Source organism: Patagioenas fasciata, chromosome 3, assembly GCF_037038585.1.
Source record: "Patagioenas fasciata isolate bPatFas1 chromosome 3, bPatFas1.hap1, whole genome shotgun sequence".
NCBI classification, from domain to species: Eukaryota; Metazoa; Chordata; class Aves; order Columbiformes; family Columbidae; genus Patagioenas; species Patagioenas fasciata.
In genome coordinates this window covers 115,204,166-115,231,868 of record NC_092522.1, presented here as the reverse complement: position 1 = coordinate 115,231,868, position 27,703 = coordinate 115,204,166, and the positions used below count along the sequence as shown (strand labels likewise).

Below are 27,703 nucleotides of genomic sequence, written 5' to 3'. Positions count from 1 at the left end.
CAGCTGCTTCTTGTTGCTTTCCCTGTGTTGTCTTCTTTTCTAGTGGTCTTGTGGCTGTGGTTGTTGAGCCAGTTCAGCTGGCTGGTCTGCTGAAAACCTCATGCATGGAAAAAAAGAAGGAAAAAAACTTCTACTTGATGATGAGGACCAAACCCATTGCAAAGGGAGTGGTAAAAGTTGTTGGGAGGATGGAAGGAGTGTCCTGTTTGTCAGTAGCTGGCTGGATGATCTTGGGGTTCTGGTCAAGGGCAAGTTGAGCATGATCCAACAGTGTCCCTGGCAGCCAAAAGGGCAACCATGTCCTGGGTGCATCCAACACAGCATTGCCTGCCAGGTATGGAGGGGATTGTCCCGCTCTGCTCTGCACTGGTGCAGCCTCACCTGGAGCACTGTGTGCAGGTCTGGGCACCACAAGATAAAAAAGATATTAAGCTACTGGAGAGTGTCCAGAAGAGGGCTACAAAGTTGGTGAAGGGTTTGGAGGGGAAGCCGTATGAGGAGCGACTAAAGTCACTTGGTTTGTTCAACCTGGAGGAGACTGAAGGGAGACCTCATAGCAGTCTACAGCCTCCTCACAAGGGGAGGAGGGGCAGAAGCCAGTGTCTTCTCTTTAGTGACCAATGATAGAACCCGAGGGAATGGCAGGAAGATGTGACAGGAGAGATTTAGGTTGAGCATGAGGAAAAGGTTCCTCACCCAGAGGGTGCTGGACACTGAACAGGCTCCCCAGGGAGGTGTCACAGCCCCAAGCCTGGCAGTGTTCAAGAAGAGACTGGACAATGTCCTCAAACACATGGTGTGAACTGTGGGGTTGTCCTGTGCAGGGACAGGAGTTGGACTCAATGATCCTTGTGGGTCCTTCCAACTCAGGACATTCTATGATTCTGTGCTCAGCTCTGTGAGGAACTCAGTTTATTGCTTGAACATTGCAGCATTACTGATTGAAGATTGCCTTGTGTATATAGTGTGAGGTAATAGTGAAATATGGTAGAAATGAGGTAACTGGCCTTAGGAGTTTTGACAGACTAGAGGTTGTGTAGGCCTCTAGATTAAATTATTTTGTGAATTTCAGGTGGAGAGAAAGAGTGTAAATTTCAGGAAGAGAGAGACTGCCAAAAGTATTACTTTACATTTGCTCCATGTTAAAATCTCTTTCCTAATGCTGTAGTGAAAAAATGGACTAATACTTGCTGGAATGTTGTACCCAGCTTCTGTGGAAGGCTATTGCTCTGTCAAAGGAGATGTCGTGGGTATGTGTAAGCTGTTCTATCTATTTAGCAGCAGTGTGTGAGGAATTGTTATACCTTAAGACCCGTTTGGTGTGTAGTATCCCTTTGTGTGTAATTTGGGGGCCCTGTGGAATGATCTGATGTGTATCGGAAGTCTGGAACTGTTGCCAGCTTCTCTCAGTTGGAAAGGCTTATTAGCATTCAATTCTTGAAAACTAAAGATTAGATAGCAACTAATTCCAAAAGCAGGTAGGTGGTAAATGGATAAAGAGGAGTCTCCAGAGTTATTTAGAGTGAGGTGGAAAAAAGAAAAAAGTAATCAACCAAAACCAGGAAAAAACTGTAAATGTTGAGCAGTATGTTTCCTACGCCTGTTTTATTTATACATTATTCCAGATGACATGAAATGAATAAAAATAGAGAAAAATATTTTTGAATATTCTGCATTTGAGGTAGAAAAGTACATCTTGTTTATTTCTAGAGCATATGAATTACATGAATGTTGGCATTGAATTAGAGAAAATAAAACTTCCTGGTGGTACAGATGATCCCAGCCAATGTTTCTCCTTTGGATAGGGGGCTTGGCTTTATATGTAGTAGATCTTACTGGGTTGTCATTATTCTGGATGATTTTTAGTGATAGAGCTAACACTGAAGAAAGCAGATCTTCAAAAGAGATTAATGCTGCTTGTATTTTCCCCATTCTGTAAACTGATCTGTGAAACGTGTTCGTGCTATAGGACACGGTTTTGTGGGCTGGTCTTTTTGAGGGGAACCACAATGAGACCCACTTTGCTGCAGTAAAAGGGCTGTATTATTCTTTCTATTGCTGCTGATAGCGATAGGTAACATTAACTTAAATTTCATGTTTGTTAGAGGGGGGACAGTGAGCACAATCTGTGTTCTATGTACTACAGTTTATTTAGAGTTTCAGAAAACAAACAAGCAGAATTATACATCTTTCAAGTTTAGTTGTTTTTATCTAACAGTGATTTGATTAGCATTCATGGTAAATACAGTTTGAAATTTGTAACTAACGGTTGCCATTTAGAGATACTGTTAGAGCAAAATCACCTTTTGAGACAGAAGTGCCTAATTTACTATTTGATTGTAATTGAAACTAAAGTGCCTGACTTCAGCATGGGCAGTAGCTTATGGTAAAATAATCAGTTCTCTCAGATTATTATAAGCTTGTGGAGTTGTACAAACTCAACTTTTGAAAATATATTTGACTAATGGATCACTCTTTTGTTTTTTCCCCCCTTCAGGTTCGATCTGTGGATGAGATGAATCATGAGTTTCAAGCTCTTGCCCTAGAATCTCGGGGAATGGGAGAGGTAATTATTGAGAGCTGAAAATCCAGTCGGTGGTTTGGAAATCTTGGTAAAATTTAAGAAGTCTAAAACAATATGACATGAAGCAAAGAGTTTCTGTTAAGACCAAATTGATTTTTCAGGGAACTGAAGAGTTCTGTTCTAAGGTGAAGTTAAACTAAGTGCTTTCCAAGAACACTGGGGTGGTTGTTGACTGGATCTATCTACCCTGTTACTATGTCTTAGTAGGTGATTGATACACTTGGGGAAGTGACAGGAAAATTTACTTGGAAGTTTGTGCAGTTCTGTGAAATGAGGCCTGTTTTCAGTGTCCCTGTATCTAAGCGGGGGAAGCAATTGTTCACTACCTCTGAGAAGCCAAGGAGACAAGGATCTGAAAAGGGTTTGGCTCCAGAAAAAGTGAAAATGGCATACCCTACCTAGCAGAAATGTGTGGTGATTTACTGTTTGTTTTTTTAAACTGATAATTACTACTTAAGCGTGGCTAAAATCTTCTTTTAAGAGTGCTATTGTATATTTTAGCTAGAGAGAAGGACTTTTTTGGTTGGTGTGGTTTGTTTGGGGTTTTTAAGTCAGTGTACTTTAGGGGTGGAGGGTAATTTGAGGTCTTGGAGGATGACGTAGCTCTTTCAAAGCAATTCCCTGAACTGTTTAGGAAGAGATCAGCGTGCATTGGGGTTACTTGTCCTGTCAGGACATAGTAATGAAATAGAAATCTTAGTTCAATGTAATTTTAATACCAATCCTTTTGTCTTGATGGATATTTACTTAATTCAGTTGATAATTAAACGAGTGACAATATTTCAGCTTAACTTTCTTAAAATGGTGATAGGACTGTAATCTCTACAGAAACCATAACTTATTGATGAAAACTAAATTCCATATTCTAGTTGCTGAACGCTTCTGGGCTGGCACATGGCTCTTCTTTCTTGCTTTTTTTTACTTTAATGAAGCATTTAACTGATCAGTTTGTTTTTCATCAATTTTTGCTTCATCCAGGGTTCCATGTTGGCTTTCTGGAACCATCTCACATTTGAAAAAGCAAAAATAGATGAAGCCCTTTTCTTTAGAAAGCTGAATAGCCACATTGGATATTCTTGCTTCCCCCTTCCCTCCTGGCTTTTAAAACTCTTCTTGAAAGGTAAAGCTGTTAGTAGGGTATCTGTGATAGAGCGGGGGTAAAGTTCATACTGGTGTTTGTTCTCTTGTCACCCACAAAGTGCTCTGAGAGACTGAAAGCAGTGAAAGTAAAGGATGACATAAATCCTGGCAATTAAATTGAGGTATATATGACTGCTCAGACAGATCTTCACTTTATGTTATCTCAGATTGAGGGAGATGATAATAATGGAGAGTATTTTGTTTGTTTCCATGGTATTCTGTGAATCTGTCAAAGCCAGTGATCTCGTACAGTAATATGGCATCAGAAATTAATACTATATTGTGACCCTGCACTCAATAGGTTATGTGTTTTGTTTCAGCAGTGTCTTCCAGGTATCTTGAGGGTAATACAGGTTAACATAGCTAGGTAGACTTACTCAGTAATTTTCTTAATGTATTGTACAACAATGAAGTAGTTCTGGTATAGATTCCATGGCTGTTTTAACCTTCTTTTTGATTATAACATTCCAAAATATTAAAGAAAATGTCCTCATAAATACCCTTGTAAGCTAGAATTGGTAGTTGTACGTTCTTATCTTGCTGTCCTCTGTCTACTTTGAAAGGTGTGAAGGGGAGTTCATGTCAGGTGATCCAGCTATTGGGAAGCTGTTCTCTTCCTCATTTTCTCTGTCTGGATAGATTTTCTCTGACATTTTTCTTATTCATAATTCTAATCCTGCTTGGTCTTTTTTTTCTGATTGGGAATCAGTACTTGATGTTAGGAGGCTGTTCATTGCTAAAATCAAGGCTGTCTGTGCATCCTTGAGCAAGTCACTCTTCCATGTGCTAATGTAAAGGAGTAGAGTGTGAAGTGTGTTTTCATTGTACCATCACACACTGGAAATAGTAGAAATGGGAAATGCCTCTGTTGAGCTGAGCTGCATTCAGGTGGGACCTGGAATCAGTCAGTGTTGGGAACAGGACAGTGTAATGTGAACCAGATGTACAGGTTCCTTGAGCTGTTTCTGTCTTGCAGTTCTTTGTTAATTTACTCTGTAAAGAAAAAGACTGAAGTTTTATTAGCAAGAGATCTGCCCTATTGCCAAGCATCTTTCTCTAAATGTCATCTTTTAGCTGTTAGATTGTTTAAATACAGGTTGTGCTTCTGGCTCCAGCTCCCAAAAGCTATCATGACCCTTGAGACTGCGATAATATTCTGAAGAAATACTGACACAAGATGCTGTTTCTTTCCTCTAGGCATAGTGGGCCTCAGGATCGTTAGTGTGACCTAATATAGTCATACGTAAAATTAATTAGCAAACAGAAAACTAAATTTATTTTTATATATATAATGTTTATTCTTAAAGAAACTTAGAGGATCAGAGCACACACAGATTTCATTTATAGGGACAACCTATCCATTTTTGGTGTCAAAATCTCATTCAGAGAAATTGTAGAAGGCTCTGATCTTAAAAATAAATTTAAAAATATTAAAGAAACCTTCATTCAAGAGCCAGTAATCGAGACTGTAGAGTTACTTATCAGAGCTGGTGAAGAGGCAGCTTTAGCATAATTGGTTATTATCTAAGTGTAGAAAAGGGCTTTGTTCATCTGGCAGAGACATAACAGGGATCAGTGCTGATACTGAAAAAGACACTTTAGAGTACTGTTGGAAGATATTAGTAAGAAAAATGGCAGTCTTTTCCATTATTTTGAATGAAGTTTGGATGTATCTTTTTAAAATTTCTCTTTTATTGGATTAGGTGCAGGAAATATTGAGCAAAATGCATGTTATCAAAGGGTAAAGCATGGTGATTTTAGCTACTTGTATTAATTTGTGATGACTTCTCAATTAAGTCTTTTTCCTGTAGTCCTAATTAAGTGGGTTCCTCTTCTTGTCTGTTATAGAGGAACAAACTTGTTTTGTTTTTCTGAAAAGTTCTCTCTTTTGAAATAGTTGGCAGCTGCTTGGGCTGCTCATTTACATGGTAATTCGATAGCTAAAACATCCCTTTAACAAGAGCATAGTCTATGTCATAGCCATCATCTGTCCAAAAAAAAACAGTAATAAATAGAAATCACTGGCCCTCTGGGAGGCGCAAAATTGTAAACTTAATTTTTACACAAAGACTCTCAAATATTTAAATGAATGGGTTGGGTTTTTAAACTTTTTTTCTGTAGATCTGATCTTCAGTAGGATACAGTTTAAATTTATCCTCTTAGAGGTAAAGGTGATGTGTTATGTTTTGTGTTAAAGATATTCTATATTCTTTGTGTACTAGTGTATGTGAAGGCTGCAAGCAGTTGAATATATCTGTTTGGAGTTTGAGAGTAGTAAAATAAATGCTGACTTTTGAGGTATTTATGCTTGTGTGCTGCTTCTGTCACATCACACAAAGTTTTCTGTCCTTGAACACAGTATGAGAGGAGATCCTGATCTGACTTGAAACTTTCTGCTTTAGAAGTAGTAATGAGCAAAAATCATACAGCTAAATGTGATCATTGGCATGTGGAACTTCAGATTTGAATGTCACAGATTTCTAAGCAGCAGACTCCCGTGGTCTAAAGGAGGTGACATGCCACTGTGTGTGTTAGTTGCTTTCTGATATTTGGAACATGATGCATTTCTAAGTGAACAGAACTTTACAATGAACTTCTGCAGTTCATGGTTATCATGATAGTATTAACTAAAGGCCAAGCTTTTGAGCCAACGTACAAAGAAGGCCATGATAAACTTTCTGAGAGGAATGACTTGGTTTAACACAGGGATTAATTTGATCAGCTGTTTTCACAGCTGCTTGTGTATTCTGTATCTCTCCTTCATAACTTCAGAATCAGTCTTCTTGGCATCATATGAGCAATTTATACAGCATCAGCTTCAGTAACAGAACATAACTTTAGAATGTTTATAATTATTTATTGGCAATGTGTGCTTCCTTATGTAAAGCTGACTTTGGTATCTAAAATGAAGTACTTGTATATACTCTTAATAGTCTTGCTGTTTCTTACCCATTTTAAATAAAATGGTTTTCTGTTTTGGAACAGCTTTTACCTGCCAAAAAGTTTTGGGAACCTGATGATTCAGCAAAAGATGGACAAAAAGGGATATTCCTTGGTGATGAGTGGAGAGAGACTGCATGGGGAACTCCTCGTAAGTCATTGATGTACATGTATTGAAAAATCAGTCATGCTTATTAAATGTTATTTCAAAGTGAATTAATATGATAAAATTTAATTGTCTATTAAATTTGATTTTTCCTTGAATTTTAATTGTGAAAATGTATACTGCACTTTTTGAAACTGGGGTTTGGAATTTTCTATTTAGTTTAGTTTTTCTCTTGTTTAATATTGTCACTGTAATGAAATGCAAAAAACGTTACAAGTGGTGTTTAGAATATACAATAATATTTTTTTTATTTATTTGTTTTTAACAGACCATTCTATGTCCCAACCTATTATGGTACAGAGAAAGCCTGGACAGGGTTTTCATGGAAACAGTGAAGTAAATGCTGTATTGTCTCCACGATCAGAAAGTGGTGGCCTTGGAGTGAGCATGGTAGAATATGTGTTAAGTTCCTCTCCAGCTGATAAATTGGATTCCCGGTTTAGGAAAGGAGCTTTTGTAAGTAATGCAGCGTGTTAAGCTTGCGTAGTTACCTACTATGGTCTTACTGTCTTGTATGGTTGTATTTTCTACTTTGTCCATTTTCCTTTTTTTAACTCTTTTCTTTAGAAGGAAGTGTGTAGTTTCCATCTGTCTGTCTGCCTTGGTTGGAGGGGGCAGAATAGGGAAGTGGTTTGGGAATCTTGGCTAAATAGCTGTCTTTTAAAAAGTACTTTCCTAACACCTTTGAATAAAGGTAGGAAAAAGATTGCAAATAGCTTAATTTAAAATGTGTGATGGGCTGTATTCTAGATCTTCCTGTTTTATGTTTCCATATGAGTTTGTTTTGTACTAGCTGTTGTAACTGTATGAAATAAATTTTATCTAATTTGAAGTGTTACTGCTTTAACAGCACCGCTATAGTTAAGGTTGAGTTAGCCCTTCCATTATAAATCTTGGCGTTCCTTTTCACCTTTTGGCAGTTACTAATTGGATGTGGTTTAAACTTGATGACCAAGTTACCCACCAAATGCAGTTTCATTGAAAACAAACTGTTTGTATTGTTTACGTACGCTGTAGTGTAGAATTAGGTCACCTTGTGGTGCTCCTATTGTGTTCTGTTCAATATTCAGAATCAAACAGATTCTTTTTCCTCAGGGCACTAGAGATGCTGAAACAGATGGACCTGAGAAAGGAGATCAGAAAGGCAAGGCTTCTCCATTTGAGGAGGACAAAAACAGAGATCTTAAACAAGGAGATGATGAGGATGTTACTAAAATAAATGGCAGAGGTTTGCCAAATGGAATGGATGCCGATTGCAAAGATTTTAAGTAAGCCTTTAACTGTTTCTCAAGAAGACAAGCATGTCTCTTAAGGACATTATTACAGTTCTGGTTTGTGTGTCAGCTTTAAACATTACCCAGCCGCAGGCTGATTCCTCCTACCTAACGTCCTCCCTTTCCTGCTGTGCCACATGTTTCTTAGGATGTCATTAATGTGTGTGTCAATTCTCGTGAGACAAATTCATCTTAATATAGTAATTACTCAAAATAAATGGGTACTTTCAAAATGTGGTGAATTAAAGAGGGATGACAACTTTAACCCTTTTAATTTCAAACGAAATTCCTTTCTTTCTGTGCTTCTTTTTAATACTCTGTAACTTTTGCATCTGATTGTTGTTGTAGAGAGTAAGTCCTACAGAATTTTAATTTTCCTTCTAATTTTGCTAGTGAATACCACAACCTAACACAATTTTTTCCCCACAAAAGTCTTTATAGAAACCATTTATTTGACTAAGTCGAAACAATGTATTTCCCTATTCACATAGTTAAATGTCACCTATTCACAGTATAGAATGGTGTTATGGCTTGATTGTTTTCTTAGGTTAAAAAATAAAAAGAAAATTGGACCAAGCTTGAGCTATTGAATGGTGAATTCCTATATGATAGCACAGCCAGTCTGTTTTTTCATAATACTAATCTGCATTTTAAATTGGGTATTTTTAAAGGACTAACCTTTGTTTTTTAAATGACCGTGATGCCTTTGTAAGTGTCATACAGAAGAATTAACAAGATCAGGAAACTAGAGCGCTGCTCATAAATTTGTATTAATGTGATGAATGTGACCAAATAGTAGTGGTTTCATTAGTTCATAATTGAGCAAGTATATTAAAATGGATGTTTGAATCCCATACGTAAGTATTTCCTACCCTTTAAAAAATGTGTTTTCCTGAGGCTAAGGAGGGATTCTTCAAGTGAATTTTTCAAGATGCACTATTGAAAAGAATGTAATACCAGGCATATTAGAGAGCTGAGATTAGCTTCTTTCGGATGCATGCTGCAATATGCACAATAAACAAATTTACCTTCAATATTATGTGTAGAAAATGCAGAATAAATTTTGTCCTGCTTTTCTTTACCAGCATCTATTTCGGTTTTGAAATAGTTGCTTGCAAATTATCTTTTTTATTATTTAAAGAGAGGAATTACAAAAAAAAATTCAAGTGCAAAAAAGCATCCAAAGCCAGTAAACCTCTCAAAAAAATAAAGCCATTTAATGTAAATGGACTGTATAAAGTGGTGGCATAAAGCCCTCCGAACAGAGGTTTATAATTGAAGCATTGACACAACTTTAACTATAGCAACAGAACAGCACCAATATATGGAGCAACCTCTATTAGATAAATTATTAACAAAGAAACTTTGTCCTGTCCTCCTCCTTGTATTTTTATTGTACTTACAGCTTTTTTTTAAAACTAAAATATGTACTGAAATAACTGCCTTTTTTCCTTTTATTCTTAACTTTATGGTACTGTACGTCACTTGGGAAGAATAAAGAATATTAAATGGCTCAAACTCAGGTTTCGTATGTTGAACAAGACATGGTTGATAGCTAGGATCCTTAGATGGTAGCCAACATATTATAGACGATTGTCACGAGGTTGGTTATTACATTTAAAAAAACCCTAGGCTAACTGCTTTGTCTTTGAAGTGCTTTGTCCACAGTAGTAGTTCATACAGTATTCTTGAATAATCTCACTGAAAGACTGTATAGCGGTACAATCTTTAGAGTTGGTATCAGCAAGTACATAAGTGTTGGCAGATTTCTTTGCATTAATCTTGTGCTTCAGTGAGGAACAGATAAGATACTTCAACTTTGGAGCCCCGAAGAGGGAGGAGAACAGGTAGTACTAAGGCTGCAAGGTGGTATTTTGTATTTAAGCCCAGTTTTCACAAATAAAGCAAACTTAACCAGAAGTTGTATGTTTCCTGAGAAACAAGATATAATTATGGAGTTCTGCCAGCACAATAATAATGTTAAAGGTTCATAGATTCTTTCACACAACTCCTTCCTAGTAGGTGACTTAGTACTCTTGGTAGTCTTTAGACTCGGTGGTCTAAATAATATGGCCTGACACACGAGGTGGGCTACCGCTCCCAATTAATGTACCGTAGATCGAACCAACTATAGGGTTGGCAGTATGCTTAGAATGTGAATCCCTTGACATCTCACTTCAGGTGTTTCCCTGTAGATGTTTATAGGTGCACAGAAATTCCCCTGTAGTCAGTGGGGCTGTACTCAGTTCAGCTGGTGGAGGTGAGAGAACAATTTGGCTTTTACCCCTAAAGTAAACACCTGCTGACTGGTTCGTTGAGTTGCTGTTGTCTGTGCTCAGTCAATGGCTTTGACTAAATTTTCATCCCCTCTGATGGGAATTTAACCACTAGTGCACCTGGAGATGTGTCAGGGTAGCTTTCTATGTCTCAGTTGCCACCAGCTCTTCATGTTTGGAAACAACTACCAGGGGTTCAATGCAGTAAACAATTTCCAGCTCCATATTTCTGTCTTACTGTCAACAGAAATCACAGACATACGTTTTTGCTTCATCCTAAAGATTTTCTTCTGGAACAACAGACTGTATTTATTTTTAGGGAAACTGAGATGAGTTTATATTAGGAACACTTTTTTCCACCATACCAATGGTGTAGTGCAGTCTGTTAAATGAGTTGTGTAGGAAGTGAAATGTTTTAGTCAAATGCTAAATAAGGTGGTTATTAGTCCATTTTACTTCAGGTAAAAAAACATATTGTTTGCTTTTCAAATATGAAAGATACTTGCTATATTGTATGTTTGTCTTTTCCAGTTGAAGTTTTATTGTCTCTTTCTCTCCTTTGACATGAGATGCACTTAGCCATTTTCTTTTTACTTTCTTTTTTTAGAAATTTCTAATCAATACACTTTCTAATAATTCCTGAAGCTTCCAAAATGTAACAGACATCCCAAAAGTTACAGCTGATCACAGTTAACTCCATTTCACTCAAAACAACATCAAAAATTAGTTTGTTTTTCTCACAGTGATTTGAAGAAGTTAAAAAATAAATAAAATTGTGTTTTGAAATGAAAGATGTCCTTTATCGCGAGCCGTCAATACATGCTGGTTAAAATTGTTAAAATCGGTCTGTCGCTTGCTTTTGTAAAGTGTCTTGAGTTCAGAGAGCCTTTTAAAATAGAAATGCTGTACTCTGTCCATGGGCAGCTTTATTTAAGACTGAAGAGTCTATCTTGAATTATTTCTAAACAGTCGTACCCCTGGAAGTCGACAAGCCTCCCCAACAGAAGTAGCTGAACGCTTGGGCCCCAATCCCAGCACCACAGAAGGATTAGGTCCACTGCCCAATCCTGCCGCCCACAAGCCTCTGGTAGAAGAATTTTCAAATCCAGAAAATCAGAATCTAGATGCCATGGAACAAGTTGGTCTTGATTCTCTGCAGTTTGATTATCCTGGCAATCAGGTACAAATGGACTCTTCAGGAGCTACTGTAGGACTTTTTGACTACAATTCTCAGCAGCAGGTCAGTACTGGACTTGAAAACGTACCAGATTGGTCCTTCTAAGTTGTGCATTATTCTCTTTGATAATCAGTCATTTAAGCATATAATGCATTTAATTTTGTCTGTGACTTGCTCAAAGGCAAATAAATGTGTATTTAATCGAGAAGAATATTGATGCATAATCTTCTAGTTTAGTAACTTGTTAGGATAGAAGCTTGCTTTAAAATATCGTGGTTTTTTTGTAAGTACATCCCAATGTATCATAGCCCTGACTTTTGAAATGCATCTTTCTTTTCTTTCCCGATAGCTTTTCCAGAGGACTAATGCTCTGACTGTCCAACAGTTAACAGCAGCCCAGCAGCAGCAATACGCGCTGGCTGCAGCTCAGCAGCCGCACATAGGTGAGGTTTTTGTGAACTAGAGCAGGCATCCCTGGCAGGAGTGGGTGTGTTGCTGTGTTGGAATCCTTTCTAGTTTTACCCACAGTATTTTAATTCAAATGGATGCTGATAAGTTGGCCCATTTTAGTGGTTCTTTTGAAAACTACCCAGAATGACTGCGTAAGACTGTCCTGTCCCTAGAGAAAGTTTTCTGTTGTGCAGATTTTTGTGTATTTTGAACTGTTGTGTACAAAGAAATAAAAATTATGTTTGCTTTTGTAGCACAATAGTTGGATTTTATGGGGGAAAACATTAAAAAGCTTTTCTGCTACAAGTACTGACACACCAGCTTTATTTACTATAATAACAAAACTATGCAATTCTGTTATCCTGTTACAGTTTAGTATTTTTGATAATCCAGTTAAAAGCCATTATATAGTAGGATTTTGAAAACAAAATTTTATGTTGATTAATTTGTTCTCGTTAATGGCACCTTTTGAGCAGATAGCCCTTTATTATTGTGGGTACCTTTCTTTGTGACAGAATTATTCTTTAGGGAGCATTTTTTTCTGTCCCTTTAAAGTAATGCAGTGAATGAATTAAATGCACTTCTTGGTGTGCTGGCAACTCAACAAGGGAGCTGTGTTTTGGTGGTAACAGTTTCATGTTTGGGTTGAGGGAGGTTGGAAAGCACATGGAAACCACTATTTAAGGAAGGGAGCTCCTCAGGTACTAACACTGTAGGACAGGTTTAAAGATTCGTGCCCTCGTCACTCTCCACCACGGGGCTGTTGAACTGTTTGCATCTATCTCCTTCCCCTGCAAGGCAAAAAGAGTTGTCAGGATCAGAAGCAGCACCTCCAAAGGGATGTGTCTGTGTTCTCCTGCAATATGTTGACAGTTAAGTTTTCCCACCGTTTTGTTAAGCTGGATTGTAAGGTTTATTCAGACAGGAATTGGCAGGCTAAACTGGAGTTTAAAAGTGGCAGCTCTGTAGTGTTATGTAGGTAAGACACTGGGAGCATGGCAGATTGAGATGTTTGAGTCCACAGGTCCTGTCTTCTACCTGTCCTTGACTTCTGAACTGTAGAGAAGCCCCTACTTTGTACAGAGTGACTGAGCAGTCAGCTGAGGCTTGCCCCTTTGAAATGCAGCACCTTCAGATATGCATGTTAATAGAAACTTAGCAAGAAGCCTTGTATTTTGAAAGAGAAACGTAGTTTGATGGGCTGTTTGCTGGACTAGTTACTGCCTCAGTGTTGGAGTAAGTCCATGAACCTGACTGATGTGGGAGATCCTGGGTAGCAATGCTTCGATGACTCTGAGTTTCTTTAGTTGTCTCCTTGCATTACAGTCCTGAAATTTAGATTCTTAAAAGTGAGATAGCATCTCATAACTGGCTGTTTAGAAATCAGGTATTGTTATTTAAACTATCTGGTGAGGTTTTTTAGAGATTTGTATCTCTAGCAGGTGATTCACTCAAGGTTTGCCTCATACAGATTCAGTTGCAGAGACTAGGGTGACTTAGTTAAAGTTGGGCAAGGTAAATTCCGCTTTGAATAATCCCTTGTATGTAAGGGTGGGTGCATACATATGAGATAATTTCCTTTGGAGTCTGTAGATCCAGCAAAACAAAGCTGTTAGGCCTTGGGATTAGCAAGAAAGGACTGGTGTTGATTTCTGTAGCGACGTACCTGCTCCAAGAAACTTCTCAAGTACAAGCAGTTCTGATTTCAACAGAAACACTTTGTGATTTGATTGGTTTGAATGTGATGATGATGCTTGCTAAGTATGTTAGCTATAATTACACTCTGTTTGTTACTGTAGCGGGCGTATTCTCAGCAGGCTTGGCTCCAGCTGCTTTTGTGCCAAACCCATACATTATCAGTGCTGCTCCTCCAGGTACTGACCCGTACACCGCAGCTGGATTAGCTGCAGCAGCTACCCTGGCAGGTAACCAAACACTTTCTGGTGTCTATCTTGAATAATTTTACTGAATGAAATCAGAAAAAAGCTGAAATCCATCCTGCTAATTCTCTGTAAATGTATTTCTAGGAAGGAAGGACTTGTAGGAAAATTAATATTGCTATTTTGGAAAGTTTTACTAAAATGTAAAGGGATTCACTTTCTATTATGTGGATTCTGAGTGTTTCTTTCCACTGGACATTTATATGCAAGAATTAGATTCGTTCTGTTCTAAAAATGTTTATCCTTAATAAGGTTTCATCTGACATCAGTAGTATGTATTATTTTCGAAAGACAAGAAAACTAGCCTTTCCTTCTATGTTTTCACTCAGTTGCATTGATGTTCTAATTCCAGGTTTTCTCATTCCTAGCGAGCATGAGAATAAAGATGGTCTCCAATGTGCTAAAAGGCCCAGACAACAGATTAACCCCAACCCCAGGAAAATATCTTAAAATGTTCATAGGTATCGCTGTGAAACACTACTGAGTATTCAAGTCCCAGCTAATGCTCAGACTTGAGCGTAACATATTGAAAAAAAACCACTGTATCTTCAGTTGGTGGTTTTACGGTAAAGGCAGTAAAAAGAGCCAAAATATACATATACATAATGCATTATGTGTAGAACACAGTGATGCAGAGAGCTTATCCTTCTGTGTTTTCTTTATCAATAGACTGGAAGAGGTAAGTGAGCCCACTCTGAAGAGTGTGACGTAGTACACAGGGGAGACAGAGACAGTAGTTGTGTTTATAAGCAAAGGAAGCACACAGAAAAGAGGAATAACACGTGATCAAGGTTTCAGTTTATCACTGTCAAGAGGATGAATTTGGTCTATTCTGTGATGTTCTAAAACGATCTTTTTATTCTAACCTTGGAAACTGATTTTGAGTGTTCTTTGGTGTATACGAGCTTTGATTACTCTTTTTCTTTGTCACCTGAACCTCACAAGGGTATTTTTTTCATAGAGAAGGTATAATTTGATGTGAATCCTCTAAATTAACCCGTGTATGGCTAATATGGGAATTAATTTCTCTTTAATACTGATGTCTCTTTTGACATTTAGAGGTTAGATCAATGAGGGATGCTACAAAGAATATAAACAATTACTTTAACTAGCCTCAATGGATGGAATAATCATTGTTTCTGGTTTTAGGTCCTGCTGTGGTTCCGCCTCAGTATTACGGTGTTCCATGGGGGGTGTATCCAGCCAATTTATTTCAGCAGCAAGCTGCAGCAGCAAATACCACAGCAAATCAGCAAGCGGCTTCACAGGCACAACAGGGACAGCAACCGGTATGTTCTTCATAAAAAGATGTGCATTTAAAGCCTTACCTTAACATTTTCAGTATATAAGGATCAGCTTCTAGGAAACTTTACATAATTCAGATGTTGTGTTGTATCAAATAATAAATGAATAGTAAAAATTCTCAGTTTCCTTATGTTACTGATCATAGTTTTAAAAATTCATTTACTGCATGCTAAATATTTGTCTTATTTTGCAGTCCAAATTTTTAAATTAAAAAAATATTTAAAATAATTTCTTTAATCCAGGTTACTTTGCTGTTATGTTTATGTCTAGATAATGCTGTCTGTACAGTTATTAAAAAAATAAAAGCTCATTTAGAAAGTTAGCATAAGGAGATGAAAAGAGATGTTTTAACAATTTTAGGAGATTTTTTTTTTTCTTTTAAGCTTGGGAAAAAAGAAACTGCATCTTTATTAATTAACTGGCAAATGAAACGTTAGAAATTTTTGTTGTCTCTTTAAAAAGTAGATAAATAAAGGTGTTACCAGTAGTTTTGTTGCTTCGTGGGGAAGAGGGATCATCCCGTATATTTTTCCGTGACAGAATAACTATTGCAACATTGCTATGTGCTGTATGTTATTTTTGCCTTAGTAAATCACGTGTAAGCCATTGTGACAAGAACTCATTGACGTTCCCATTTTTTTTTAAGTAACTTAAATTCAAAAGTTAATTTTCTATTGTTAGCCTGGATACGTTTGTAGAACCATCATATGATCGTTCAGTATAAATAAATGGCCTTTTTCCACAAAGGCAAAACCCAGATCTTATCATGATCTTATGTTTGAATGATTGTGTGTGTGTTTGTTTGTTTTTCTGGCAGTGTAGTTAATTTCAGTGCCATTCATATGAATGTAACATGAAAAGTGACTTTGAGTTACTATGAAGTTCCAGCTTCATCACTGTTTTAATGTTCAGTCTTCCTGCTGATTGTTATCAGTGAGCCGCACCTATAACTGAATGTATATAATTTCGCCAGTGTTCTTATTTTTCTTTCTTTATAAAATTAATATCCAACTTATGCAGAATCACATGGAAGATATTTTGTGGGGATATATTGTAAATTGTATTTCTGTCTTATTTTGAACCTGGAAAAGATTATTTCAACCAAGAGGAATAGAGTGGTTGCAAGAATTTAGATAGCTTTTCAATCAGATTCCCAGAGATATACTGTCATAACATAGTAAAATAAGTCTGTGTTACATGGTGATGGAGTTTTATGTGAATCCTTAAAACTTAGTGAGTGCATTTTCTTACAGCACTGTTGGTAGTGTAGTGTAAATTATTTAGAGGAGTTACTACAAGTTCTAAAGTATTCAGACTTGCATCATTCAATTACCTGAAAATAATGTAAAGAAATGCATTTTCAGGGAAGTACAAGTGTTCAGTTAATAAATAATGCAAATCATAAATGTACCACTCTCACAGATTTTCTTCCTTACTTTATACTTATTACCACTGATGGAACATACATGAGTTCTGCTGTCCAGAGCAGGGCAGGTATTTTATTGTCACATTCGTCAGCAAAATAGTTTATGCCTTCTGTTCTATGTGTCTGTGTGTATATATATCCATATATACACATGTATGCTTGAAACCAATAAGGTGGCATGTTCTCAAAATGAAATTCAGAGCTAAGTGGCATCAAATATACAAAGCAACTGTTCTTGATCTTTTTTAGCATACAATGGGCTTGCTTGCTTTCTTTTGAAGGAATGTTGTATTGGTCTTTTCCAGGTTCTGCGAGCTGGAGCAACTCAGCGCCCGCTCACTCCCAACCAGGGGCAGCAGGGCCAGCAGGCGGAGTCACTCGCGGCAGCTGCTGCAGCAAATCCAGCTTTGGCTTTCGGTCAGGGTCTTGCTACAGGCATGCCAGGTATGTATGTTATCAGCGGATTAAGAGAATCACTGGAAGTTAAAATACTGATGTTATTAGAGACCAGATTAACTGCTGTGTTTATGATAAGCTGCTTAGAATTGAGTTTTATGTAGTTTTATATTGTTCAGTTCAAATAAAATACTGGTGCGGGATTCTCAGAGTACAAGAAATTCCTCTAGCATTTTTCATGTGGAGCATTTTGTGTGGTTTTCTTGTTACAAACATGCACAAGTAGCATCGTAGATGTTTTGCAGGATAGTTTCATATACAGGACAGTTTCATATACAGTGAAGCAACTATATGCTGTCTTAAAGTCATGAGTTGTCTGAATTGATACTCTGCAATAGGAAGTATTTGTCTTTCTAAAGTATTTTTTTAGTTGTAGTACATAATAATAATACAATCTAAAATTCAGGATCCCAAATTAGGAAATTTAAGAGAAAACTACTGCTTAATCTTCCCTGAAGATCACAACATGCTTGAAGTAGAAACACTTGAAAGTTTTGGACCCTCAGACCCTTCCAGTATGTGTGGCTTCTGACTTATCCAGGGAATGGTTATTCTGAGTCTCAGTACAGATGTTATAAATGCACAATGGTTAGCTTGGAGTCCAGCATCACTTTTAAGTGTTCTTGCTCAGATCATTGTACTAAACAATTTTAAGTGTGCTCAGCAATTCTTCAGTACGGAAGTTAAGATTTTACATAGATAATGTTGATGGTAACTACAAAGGCGTTTCATAGAACCATAGAATGTCCTGAGTTGGAAGGACCCAAAAGGATCATCGAGTCCAACTCCTGTCCCTGCACACGACAACCCCACAGTTCACACCGTGTGTCTGAGGACATTGTCCAGTCTCTTCTTGAACACTGTCAGGCTTGAGGCCGTGACACCCCCCTGGGGAGCCTGTTCCAGTGTCCAACACCCTCTGGGTGAAGAACCTTTTCCTCATGTCCAACCTAAACCTCCCCGGCACATCTTCCCTCACGTTCTGTCACTGGTCACCAGAGAGAAGAGCTCAGCACTTGCCCCTCCTCCTCCCCTTGTGAGGAAGCTGTAACTGCCATGGGGTTTCCTCTCCCCTCCCCTTTGACTTGTCCAGGTTCTCTCCTCTGTCAGCACTACTTTGAAATGCTTTACAACCTACAGAAATGAGTTTGTTGCTGGATGCTCTGGGACTGCATTGCGTCCCATTATCAGATTTTACACCTCTAGGTGCAGAACACGCTGGTTCTTGTGGTTTTTTTGTTTGTTTTATAACTGCCATTTTTATTTCTTCTCATGCAGTAGTATCTTCAGCTTTTAGCATCTTTCTCTTTCACTTAAAATGAGGAATCAGCGAAATGTGCTGTCACAGCACCTGTCAAATCGTGTCTCTGCGTCTCACCAAAGCAGGGAAGGCCTGCAAACAGCAAGGTGTATCTGAGATGCTATAAGCGTCTTCACAAAATCTTCAAAAGCTTAGCTGTGCCTTTTTGTTTGTTTAGTTACGTGTTGGTTCTTGGTTTGGCCATGGAGCTTTAAGACTGTGGAGTGGTCTGTGGCTCGTAAAAAGCCTGTGATGTTTAACTTGAGTCAGATCAATACATGAGACCTTGACCTAGCCCAAATTTGTGACTTACAGGAAGATGTAAAAGGTGCGTTATTTTCAAAAATAAAATTATGTAATTTAAATAATTCAAAGGTAATTCTTAAAACCCACAAAAGAGCACCCTCTCCAAATAGATGATTGAAAGTAGTACTAGGTGATTGAATACATAAATTCAGTCATGTAAGAGCCTGTCCTGTGAAGACTGGACTTGAAGCCTTTTTTCATCTTCCACAAGCCCCGAGTGATTTTCTGCGAGGGCAGGAACCTATTTACTCAGTTTCCCTTGTAAGTTGCTTCTTTGTCCCATCTGCTGCACACCTGGATGGCCAGCGAAAACCTTCATTATAAATGTTAACATATTTCAGACTGTTCTGTAACAGGGTTCATGTCCAACTGACTTTCAGCCTTACTGGCCACACTTTACAGGGAATGGGGCTCAAAATGTAAACAAAAAGAACATTTATTTTCTCAATCATCATAAGGTGGTTTTGTAGTGAGTCGCAGGGAACACTGGTGATGCCTCTTTTTAGGTCAAGAAGGACATAAGATGATGAAATGAATACAAGCTCTTTTAGATGGGAATCATGATACTGATTTAGGTGTCTGTATTTGAGGTAAATACTTAAGGCTCCGTTTATAGCTAGTGAAGTAGGAACTTTTAGTCTTGTTTCATCAACTATTTTAGTTACCTGATTTAAGATGAAGTGGATTTTGTTCCAGAGGTGTCTTTATCTGTTTGCTTACTGCAAAATTGAGTCGGCATCACTAAATTACATCTAGATACTAAAATGCAATTAAATGAATCCCAGGTAGAAACCACAGAACAACACATGTAATGTAATAAACAAGCGGAAAATGTGTGGAGTTCTTGTTTCAATGAATTTACATGTTTTACGAGGAAGCGTAAGTCCAAATTGAGTTTCAAGCTTTTGAATATTGTTTATAGAGAGAATATTTGTAGTTTGGCTCCACTGTGAGCTAATCAGTGAGAGTATGTTATTCACCTCGTCTGTACTTCTGTCTTTAGATTGTACAAGAAGAAAGCAGCTGAAACAGCCTTCTTATTAGATGAAATTCATCAAGTACCCCAACTATGGGGTTGTTCTGTTTTTCAGATTTGGTATTTCAAGTATTTCAGAATTAATTACTTAGGGAGATGTATTCTTGTAGCACTTAAGGCATGTATCTCACCCTTACTCTGAAGAGAAAGTGTCTGAAATCCAGGTTACTTTTCATATAATGTTTTTGTTAAATCTCTTTTTCAGAAAAATTCCAGTTCTTTTTTAAAATCAGCAGAGGTGAAATATATTTTGCAGTGATGTGCAGTTGCGTTTTAAATTATTCCAGTCACAATTTAGCAAGCATTTCAGTAAAGAGGGCTTCCTAAAAACCAGATAGTTTCCAACTGAATAAATGTGCAACGCAAAGTCAGAGGGTACTCCCAATTTCATCATAAGATGATCTGTATACGTTATTTTTTACAAATAAAACCAACCCTTATCACAGACCAATGTCTGAGCTCGGTTCAGTCATTGGAATTCAGGAAGCTGTGTGGCCTCAGTTGTATGAGGAGCCCAGAGGCTGCAGAGCTGCCCAGATTGCCAGAAAATAGGTGTCGGGGTGGCTCAGCCAGATCCCTCCAAGAGGCTTCATTGACTGCCTTGGTGAGATCAAGTGCAATTTAGTTTTATTGAATTTATGGAAATGAAGCTCTTAGCACTGACTTGGTGCATCTAGCATGCAGGTGGGCATGCAAATTGAATTGTCTGACAAATGTGCAGAACATAGAAATCAACAATTTCTGTCTTATCAGCATTGCATGTTTTATTACCTAATAGAGGGATTTGAAGTGTGACATTGCAGTGGGTGGTTCATTCCGTGCCTCCAAGTAGTATGAAATAGAAGTCTAATTGTGGCAGACGTACAGGGAGTTACAGAATTGGCAAACTTACAATGGTTATAGAAAGTGTAAGGCACTTGCTGGTAGGATGGTGAGTTCTCAGTTTGATTTGTGAGAGGACAAGTGCATATCTGTTACAACAAATGGAAGGTTATAGTGGTTCAGGTTTTGGTGAGCTTGGGAGGCTGGAGTGAAGACTGCAGCATTTAAGGAAAGATGCAAGATTAATGCTGAATACTTTTTCAAGTCTGTATACAGAGGAAAATAAATCGATCTTGGGGATGTTGAGAAGGGAGAAGCTGTAAATTTTGTACATAGGACGAATGGACTCTACAGTGAATTTCAGTTACTCTCCTGTGTGGAGAGGGAGGGAGGTGTCAGGTTGGTGGTGTTAAAAAGGGCAGATAATTGAGTTGGCAGTAAGAAGTGTTGCATCTGTTGACTGAAGTTGAGTAGAGAGAAGTGACAAACTGACATACATTTGGGTGTCATCATAGAGGGAAGGGAGTAGGAGATCTGGGCAGAGTTTTGTGGTATTACATACAAAAATGTGAGAAGAGAGTGTGAAGTATCTAGTGGAAGACACTGAAGAAATTACTGGATAGATAAGCACAACACTAAGAAGGGGCTGTGTGAGCCAAGAGAACAGATTTCTTCTCATTCTTTAAGAACATTTAAAGTTTGTGTGAAAAGAATCCAGAAAGTTTTCAGAGTCTGTGGTTTTGGAGACATTTACAAATTAACCAGCAAAGCACAGTAGCATTAAACCAGATTGTTCACTTATATATTCCCTGCTGATCTGGGGACAGAAAGTGTAGATAGAGCAGCTGAATTCTAAAATAAAAGGTGTGATTAGGAACTGAATAGGAAGCAAAGAGCATGTTTTAATTTTTTTATTGCAGTGGAAGACCACAGTAAGCTTGAATGTGAAGGCACTAAAGTGAGCTTTGATAGTTGTTAATTTGGAGGGGAAATTGCCCAGTCGCAGGGAGGTGATGATGTTATGGAGAGGTAATAAAAACTGAAACAGGAAGAGAGAAGGAATTATAAAGGAGAAGATCTGGCACGTTGCTGTCTCTGGTAAGAGGGAAGACTGGGAAATAGTTTTTATCTTCATCTTTTTCTCTTTTCTAACTTTCTGGGGTGGGGTGATTGTAAAACACAAGTTTTGCTACGAGAGCTGTTCTTTGGGTATTTACTCTGATCTGAGATGGTCTCTCCGAAATTGCATTTTTGATGTCAAAGCAAATAGTTTTATACCTTTGAAGCTGCAGATGCACTTAGGGAGGTCTCAGCAATTTCACAAATAGTCCTATGTTGCTTTGTTTTAAGTAGATTTCTGTAGAAAGCTGAGAGGTCTCCTATTCCAGGTCAGATGTATTAATTTCAGCGATTAGGAACATAGAAGCACCCATCAGTTCTCATTAATAGCTTGAACCTTCTGTGGTGGTATCTCAGTGCTAATGACCTACCTTATTATTACTGATTTTGGATGACCTGTTTGTGGTGACATCACAGATAGGATAGTGGCAGGGAAATAACAAGAAAAATTGGGCATTTTGTAATGAAAAGAGCAAGCGCAAGTTGCTTCCGTTTTTTAATTTGGCAGTCATACTAGTCAATTATGTTAGAAAAGCTAAAATTAATGTATTAACCTGCATTAGTATTCCCAGTAAGTTTTATTTATACAATACTGGGTAAGATGCAATACTATATAAGCTTGTTTAATCTGTTTGTTTGTTTCTCCCAAGTATTTTGCATTTGGAAAATAGGCTTGTTTACATTGTGGGCCCAAAGTTGTATAAAATTCTGTATATTAGTTTCAGATCAGCACATTGGTGTAAATATAGGATCAGTCCTTTTTCATACAGCTGTAGCATTATCTGTGGGTTTGAACATTTGAAGAGAATAGGTGGACAGAGTAATTACTAGTAAATATTAGCCAAATATTCTGAAAAAGTGGTTTTATATGATACAGCAGTAACAAAAGGCAGGACTGACATGGTGTTATCAATTGAATGTTGTGTGAGTAAAAGTAGAAATGATGTAGGTACTTGTAATTAAATGTCACTAATGTATGCAGGAATGTATGTGGTATTATAAAGAGCTTTCCTGCTGCGTCACTGATGTTGTAATATTTTATACTGTGTTGTGTAGAGAGCTACAGTCAGACAGCAGTCACTGTCACCTTGCCCTGCCTTGGGAATGTAGCCTTCGTTGTATCTTGGTGCTGTAGGTGGTAGAAGCACTGGCATCTCTAGTGAAGGTTTCCTAGCCAGTTCCTTTGTCAGAACCTGTTTGGGTTGGTTTTAACTACCCAAACTTCCAGACATTCTGTGGGGCACAACTCTCGTCCTGTGCTGTTGGTGGGAAAGGAAAAGGTAGATGCACCCGGAATGCAAAACAAGTTGTGAGCAGTGAGAACGGGTTTGGAATGATGGTAATGACAGGTTTTTAATAACCACTACAGTGCGTTTATTTCCAGAGTCATTAATTGAACCTAAAGATATGGGTTTTCATCACTTCTCTCCTTTTCAGTAAGCGAGTCTCTTTCATATCTTCAGAGTTCCTCGGTGTGAGAGAATGTGGACCTGTGTGCAGCTTCCCTGCAGAGAACTGTAACCACCAGGCCACTTGGCAGATGGTGTTTCCAGCTCTGTTTTTGGAGCAAGGCATCTAGGCCTTGCTCCAAAAGAGATTCCACAGATGTATTAGAAATTGAGTAGGAGAAAATATGACTCAGAAGCCTGGTGATTGAGGTGCTCACCTGGAATTAGAGGCCCAGGTATTTATGTTCGGGTCCAAATCTATTTCAGAGACAATTCTGGTTCTGAACGTACATGAAATATGACTTAAAATAGAATGGAAAATCTTGGTTCTTAGATGTACAAAAGCAGATGTGTGATTTTTGCAATCTTGACTCTCTTAATAGCATTAGTATATATTTAAACATGGGAGGAATATTGAAATTCTCTTGAGTTTTAATGCTTTATAAGAGTAATTGAGCTAAAAATGAGATGGTGTTATGTTTTCCTTGTCAGTACCCTTTCCTAGCTCATCTTACATTTTTTAGGGATTTTTATTCCAGTTCTTAAAGTGTCAGAGCTTTGAAATTAATTAACATGTTCTTGTCCTAAATAAAGGTTTTTTTGTTTTGCCCTTTTTTCTCTTTTGCTTTCCTTCATTTGTATCGTGTATCCTGTTTTCCATCCTACTACTTGTTTCTCTCCTTTTTCTCCCCCAGTTCAGACTCTCAACTCAATGAAATTATACTTGGATTACAGTCTCTTTTTTTCTATGAAACTGACTGGTCCAAGGTATTCCTGCCCACAGAACGCTCCTTTCCTAATGTGTTTTTGTAGATGACTTTTAAATGTGGTTAGGAAATGTGTGGAATTGTCAAACTTACATTTAGTTCAGCCCTTTAATTGTACAGACTTCAGTCCCTTTTCCATGTACAAAGGAGTACAAGAGAAATGCAGAATATTTTAAATTGCTAATGAAATTGATTCAATAGTGATCCAAATGCAACCAGTTGTGTTGTTCCTGTACCTTTTCACTATGGTGTTAGAAACTTAATTTGTTAACTTGGAAATAAAATTCTACTTCAGACTATTAAATTTAGCTGTTGTTCTAGTTTTGAAAAATAATGTAGAATGTTCCTAAATAAGATTTTGTCACATGGTGTTATGTTCACTGTTGGGTGTTTTTTTAATGTCCATTTCATGTTCTAAGGCAATATGGCAGAAATGCTGTTTTCTCCCTTGTAGTTTGTTGTCAGAGAATTTCAAAGAGAGAAGAAATGATTTTATAAGACTGTCTGTACTACTGACTCTTGTGTTCTGTGTTGTGTAGGCTATCAAGTACTAGCTCCCACTGCCTATTACGATCAGACTGGTGCCTTAGTAGTAGGCCCTGGAGCAAGAACTGGCCTTGGAGCACCAGTCAGATTGGTGGCCTCAACCCCTGTTATTATCAGTTCTGCAGCAGCACAAGCCGGTAAGTGGTTGGTCTTGCGTGGACATTTCTTCCACTTTGTACTGAACCTTAACAGTGATTTTTGTTGATCAGTATTTGATATTGTTGCTGTGTTCTGTACACATCTGTGAAGTTCTGTAGTTGTGAAGGATATACCATACATGCTCTCTATCGTATTCTGTCACCTCCCTGTCTGAGACACTGCCGTTTCTCAAAGATACAGTTTTTCTTTTGTAATTCAGATTTACAGTCCTTTCCCCATACATATATAGGCATGTTTCTGCTAATATTGCTTGTCAAATATGAACATTTTCCCCTTTCCTCTCCCCATGCGTATTACATGCACTTCTCATCAGTCCCGTAAATGGTGTCCTCTAGGAAGCATCAGTTCATTGCTTCGGCCTGGCAGGAGATGATGGAGCGCTCTGGGGCCTTGCTGTGCTTTTCTCCTGAAGTATTTTGTCCTGAAAATTGTGTCAAGGAAAAAAACTGTGGAATGGACAGCACAAGAGGAGAATTAGTCATATCAAAAGCCTCTAGTTTTCTTTTTGTATCAGTGATAGGGTCTGGTACTACTTCAATGAACCATTGTATTTATTGCATTTGTTAACTTAAAATCTAAAATACTGGATTAAATTAACGTGTTCAGTAAATTAGATTTTCAGTTAATCTAAACTTCTTTCTCTATGCAGAACTTTCTTCTGACATTGATAGCTGAAGATGTCTTTGCATGACTCTTAGCTGCAACTCTGCTCTTGCAACTTTGGATATAAAAGTACAGTTCAGTAAACAGTAATGTCTGATATGTTTACACTGAAACTTCCCTCCATTACAGCAACAATTCTGCAGCCTTGATTAGCCTACAACCTATACTGTCTTCATATTTTCCTTGGGTAATTAAGACTGTGAAATACTATGAAGTCTCTCAGTTCTTTAATATGGGAATTTCTGGTTGTTTAAGAGGGCTTTGAGAAAATACAATTTAGATCTGAATAGTCCGTTTTCAGTCAGAAATGTTTGAGAGAGTTAATTGTGATTGAAAACATGTGTTTTACAGCTGCAGCTGCTTCAGCTGGAGGAACAGCAAACAATCTCGCGGGAGCCACGAACGGGCTTTTTCGGCCACTTGGTGCCCAGCCACAACAACAGCAACAGCAAACAAATAGTAGCCTCCAATCCAATTCATTTTATGGCAGTAACTCTTTGACCAGTAACTCCCAGAGCAGTTCCCTTTTTTCCCATGGCCCTGGCCAACCAGGAAGCACATCTCTTGGCTTTGGAAGTAGCAGCTCTTTAGGAGCAGCTATCGGCTCTGCACTTGGTGGATTTGGCTCATCAGGTAGGTTGTTCGTATAGTGAGGAAATTCTGTGAGATTCTTGTGTTAAGCAAAAAAATGTCTTTATCCAGTCATGTTATATATGCATACATTTCTAAAAAGAATGCAAAAATAGGTTATTTGAGTTAAGAACAAATTATAGGGGAAGAAAAAGGGTTATTTAAAATTCATTTGGGCTCTGTATACGAGATGGATTTTGAAGATTATCCTGTAGTCATAGATATCTCCAGAATACTTTTCCACACTGAGCACTGTACCCTGCCCCAGGAGTTTATTATTTTTAGTAAGCTTTTTTAATTTTCTAGAAAGTTTTCATTCTGTGTTTAAAATAACAATTGGTGATGTTCGAGATATGTATTCTTTTGGTGTAATTTTCATGTGAGAAAAACTCCTAAATTTGAAAAAAGTAAATAGCATATGATTTTCTAAATTGGAGCTAGTATTAAAGTGTCTCTTTTAAAAACATTTTAATAATATTTATAAAACGGAAAAACTTAATATCCCAAGAATAGTCCTTGTTAACTCTACTAGGTTTGCTCTCAGATGCAGTTAAGTCTAAATAGGTCTGTGTAAGCTGGGGCCTTAAACTATTTCAACAGACATTATCAAACTGTTTGCATTCTTAAAAAAAAAGGAAAAAAAGCAGTCTTGCCATTATATTTCTGCACTATTGCAGAAATTTCTTATTTGCACAGTTTTTAAACATGCAAGGTAGGTTTTCTTATATTTCAGATTCCATATTAGTATGGCAAGTGTTACATCTCTTCTAAAGAATCTCTTAAGTTACAGCACTGAATTGCTGCTAATTATTATTTTAATTAAGTCAGTGGAGCTTGTTTATAATCTTTACATATCTTGGAGATCGTTAGGAATTTGGGAAAACTTTTGTACTCTTAAGTGTTACTTCTGAAATCAAATGCCCCATGCGAAATAATTTAAAAAAATACGTTGAAAGAAATGTGAAGAGTGAAGACTGTTACAAGGTAGCTTAGTCTATGGAAAACCAGAAGCAAATCAGAAGGAAAAAACACACCCTTCAGTGTTAAAACATGATCCTTGTTATTTGGTAATTAATTGGAAGTGAATAGCGACATCAAATATACTGCATGCCAACACAGAGATTTACTCAGTGTTTTTTTTCTAAAATAATCTGAAAAGTTACATAGTTCAACAAAACTAATGCTAGGAAATCTAGAATTGAGTTTTACACTGATCTTCTCCAATATCTGATTTTAAAGAGTACACTAGGAGACTCTAAACATATCATCTTAAAAAAAAAAAGCAGAGGCTACTCAGTTGTGTAGGTTTTCTCAATTTTCTATACTACCACAGCAGGTAGATATTATTTACAAAGTAATTGTGCTATCCAAGCATTGTATTTTGTAATATAATTTGTCCTGAGCTACTTGCAGGATTTCAGTGAATTCTTAGCAGCTCTGTCTCGCTCTAGGTGCAGTTTCATTTCATCAATAGATAATGATCCTAAGTATATCTGCGTATTTCATGCATTGCACCCATTTTAAGTCTCTAGATAGAATAGTTTTAAGTCATAAAAGTTTTTATCCAGCATTATCACAAGAACCTCCATAGAATAAAAATTTCAGTTGTCTATCTACTTAAGAAGAATCAGCGTAGTTCTTTCTGGCACAGGAGATGAAACCTTTTTCTTGTAGGAAAGGTCAGTTCCAAAGCCTTCAGCACAGTGTACACTGAAATCTTGCAGCAGTATCCTGGGTGATTTAATTAGCACAGGAGTTTCCACAGGGAAGGAG

At 37.6% G+C, this 27,703-nt stretch overlaps 1 protein-coding gene across 7 annotated transcripts in view; it reads left to right on the top strand.

The window, feature by feature from the left end:
* The window catches only part of PUM2 (pumilio RNA binding family member 2), a 67,385-nt gene that overhangs the window by 19,071 nt on the left and 20,611 nt on the right, over positions 1–27,703 (top strand). For 6 of the 7 annotated variants that reach the window (XM_065835020.2, XM_065835026.2, XM_065835023.2 and 3 more), the window contains 11 exons: positions 2,498–2,566; positions 6,710–6,815; positions 7,099–7,286; positions 7,926–8,098; positions 11,350–11,620; positions 11,907–12,000; positions 13,807–13,932; positions 15,097–15,236; positions 16,984–17,122; positions 24,472–24,615; positions 25,652–25,933. In XM_065835020.2, coding sequence (XP_065691092.1) covers positions 2,516–2,566; positions 6,710–6,815; positions 7,099–7,286; positions 7,926–8,098; positions 11,350–11,620; positions 11,907–12,000; positions 13,807–13,932; positions 15,097–15,236; positions 16,984–17,122; positions 24,472–24,615; positions 25,652–25,933 — 1,714 coding nt within the window. In that variant the 5' untranslated portion in view covers positions 2,498–2,515. Of the gene's footprint in view, positions 1–2,497; positions 2,567–6,709; positions 6,816–7,098; positions 7,287–7,397; positions 7,525–7,925; positions 8,099–11,349; positions 11,621–11,906; positions 12,001–13,806; positions 13,933–15,096; positions 15,237–16,983; positions 17,123–24,471; positions 24,616–25,651; positions 25,934–27,703 lie in introns of those variants that run through there. The other variant, XM_071807095.1, reaches the window with a different exon arrangement.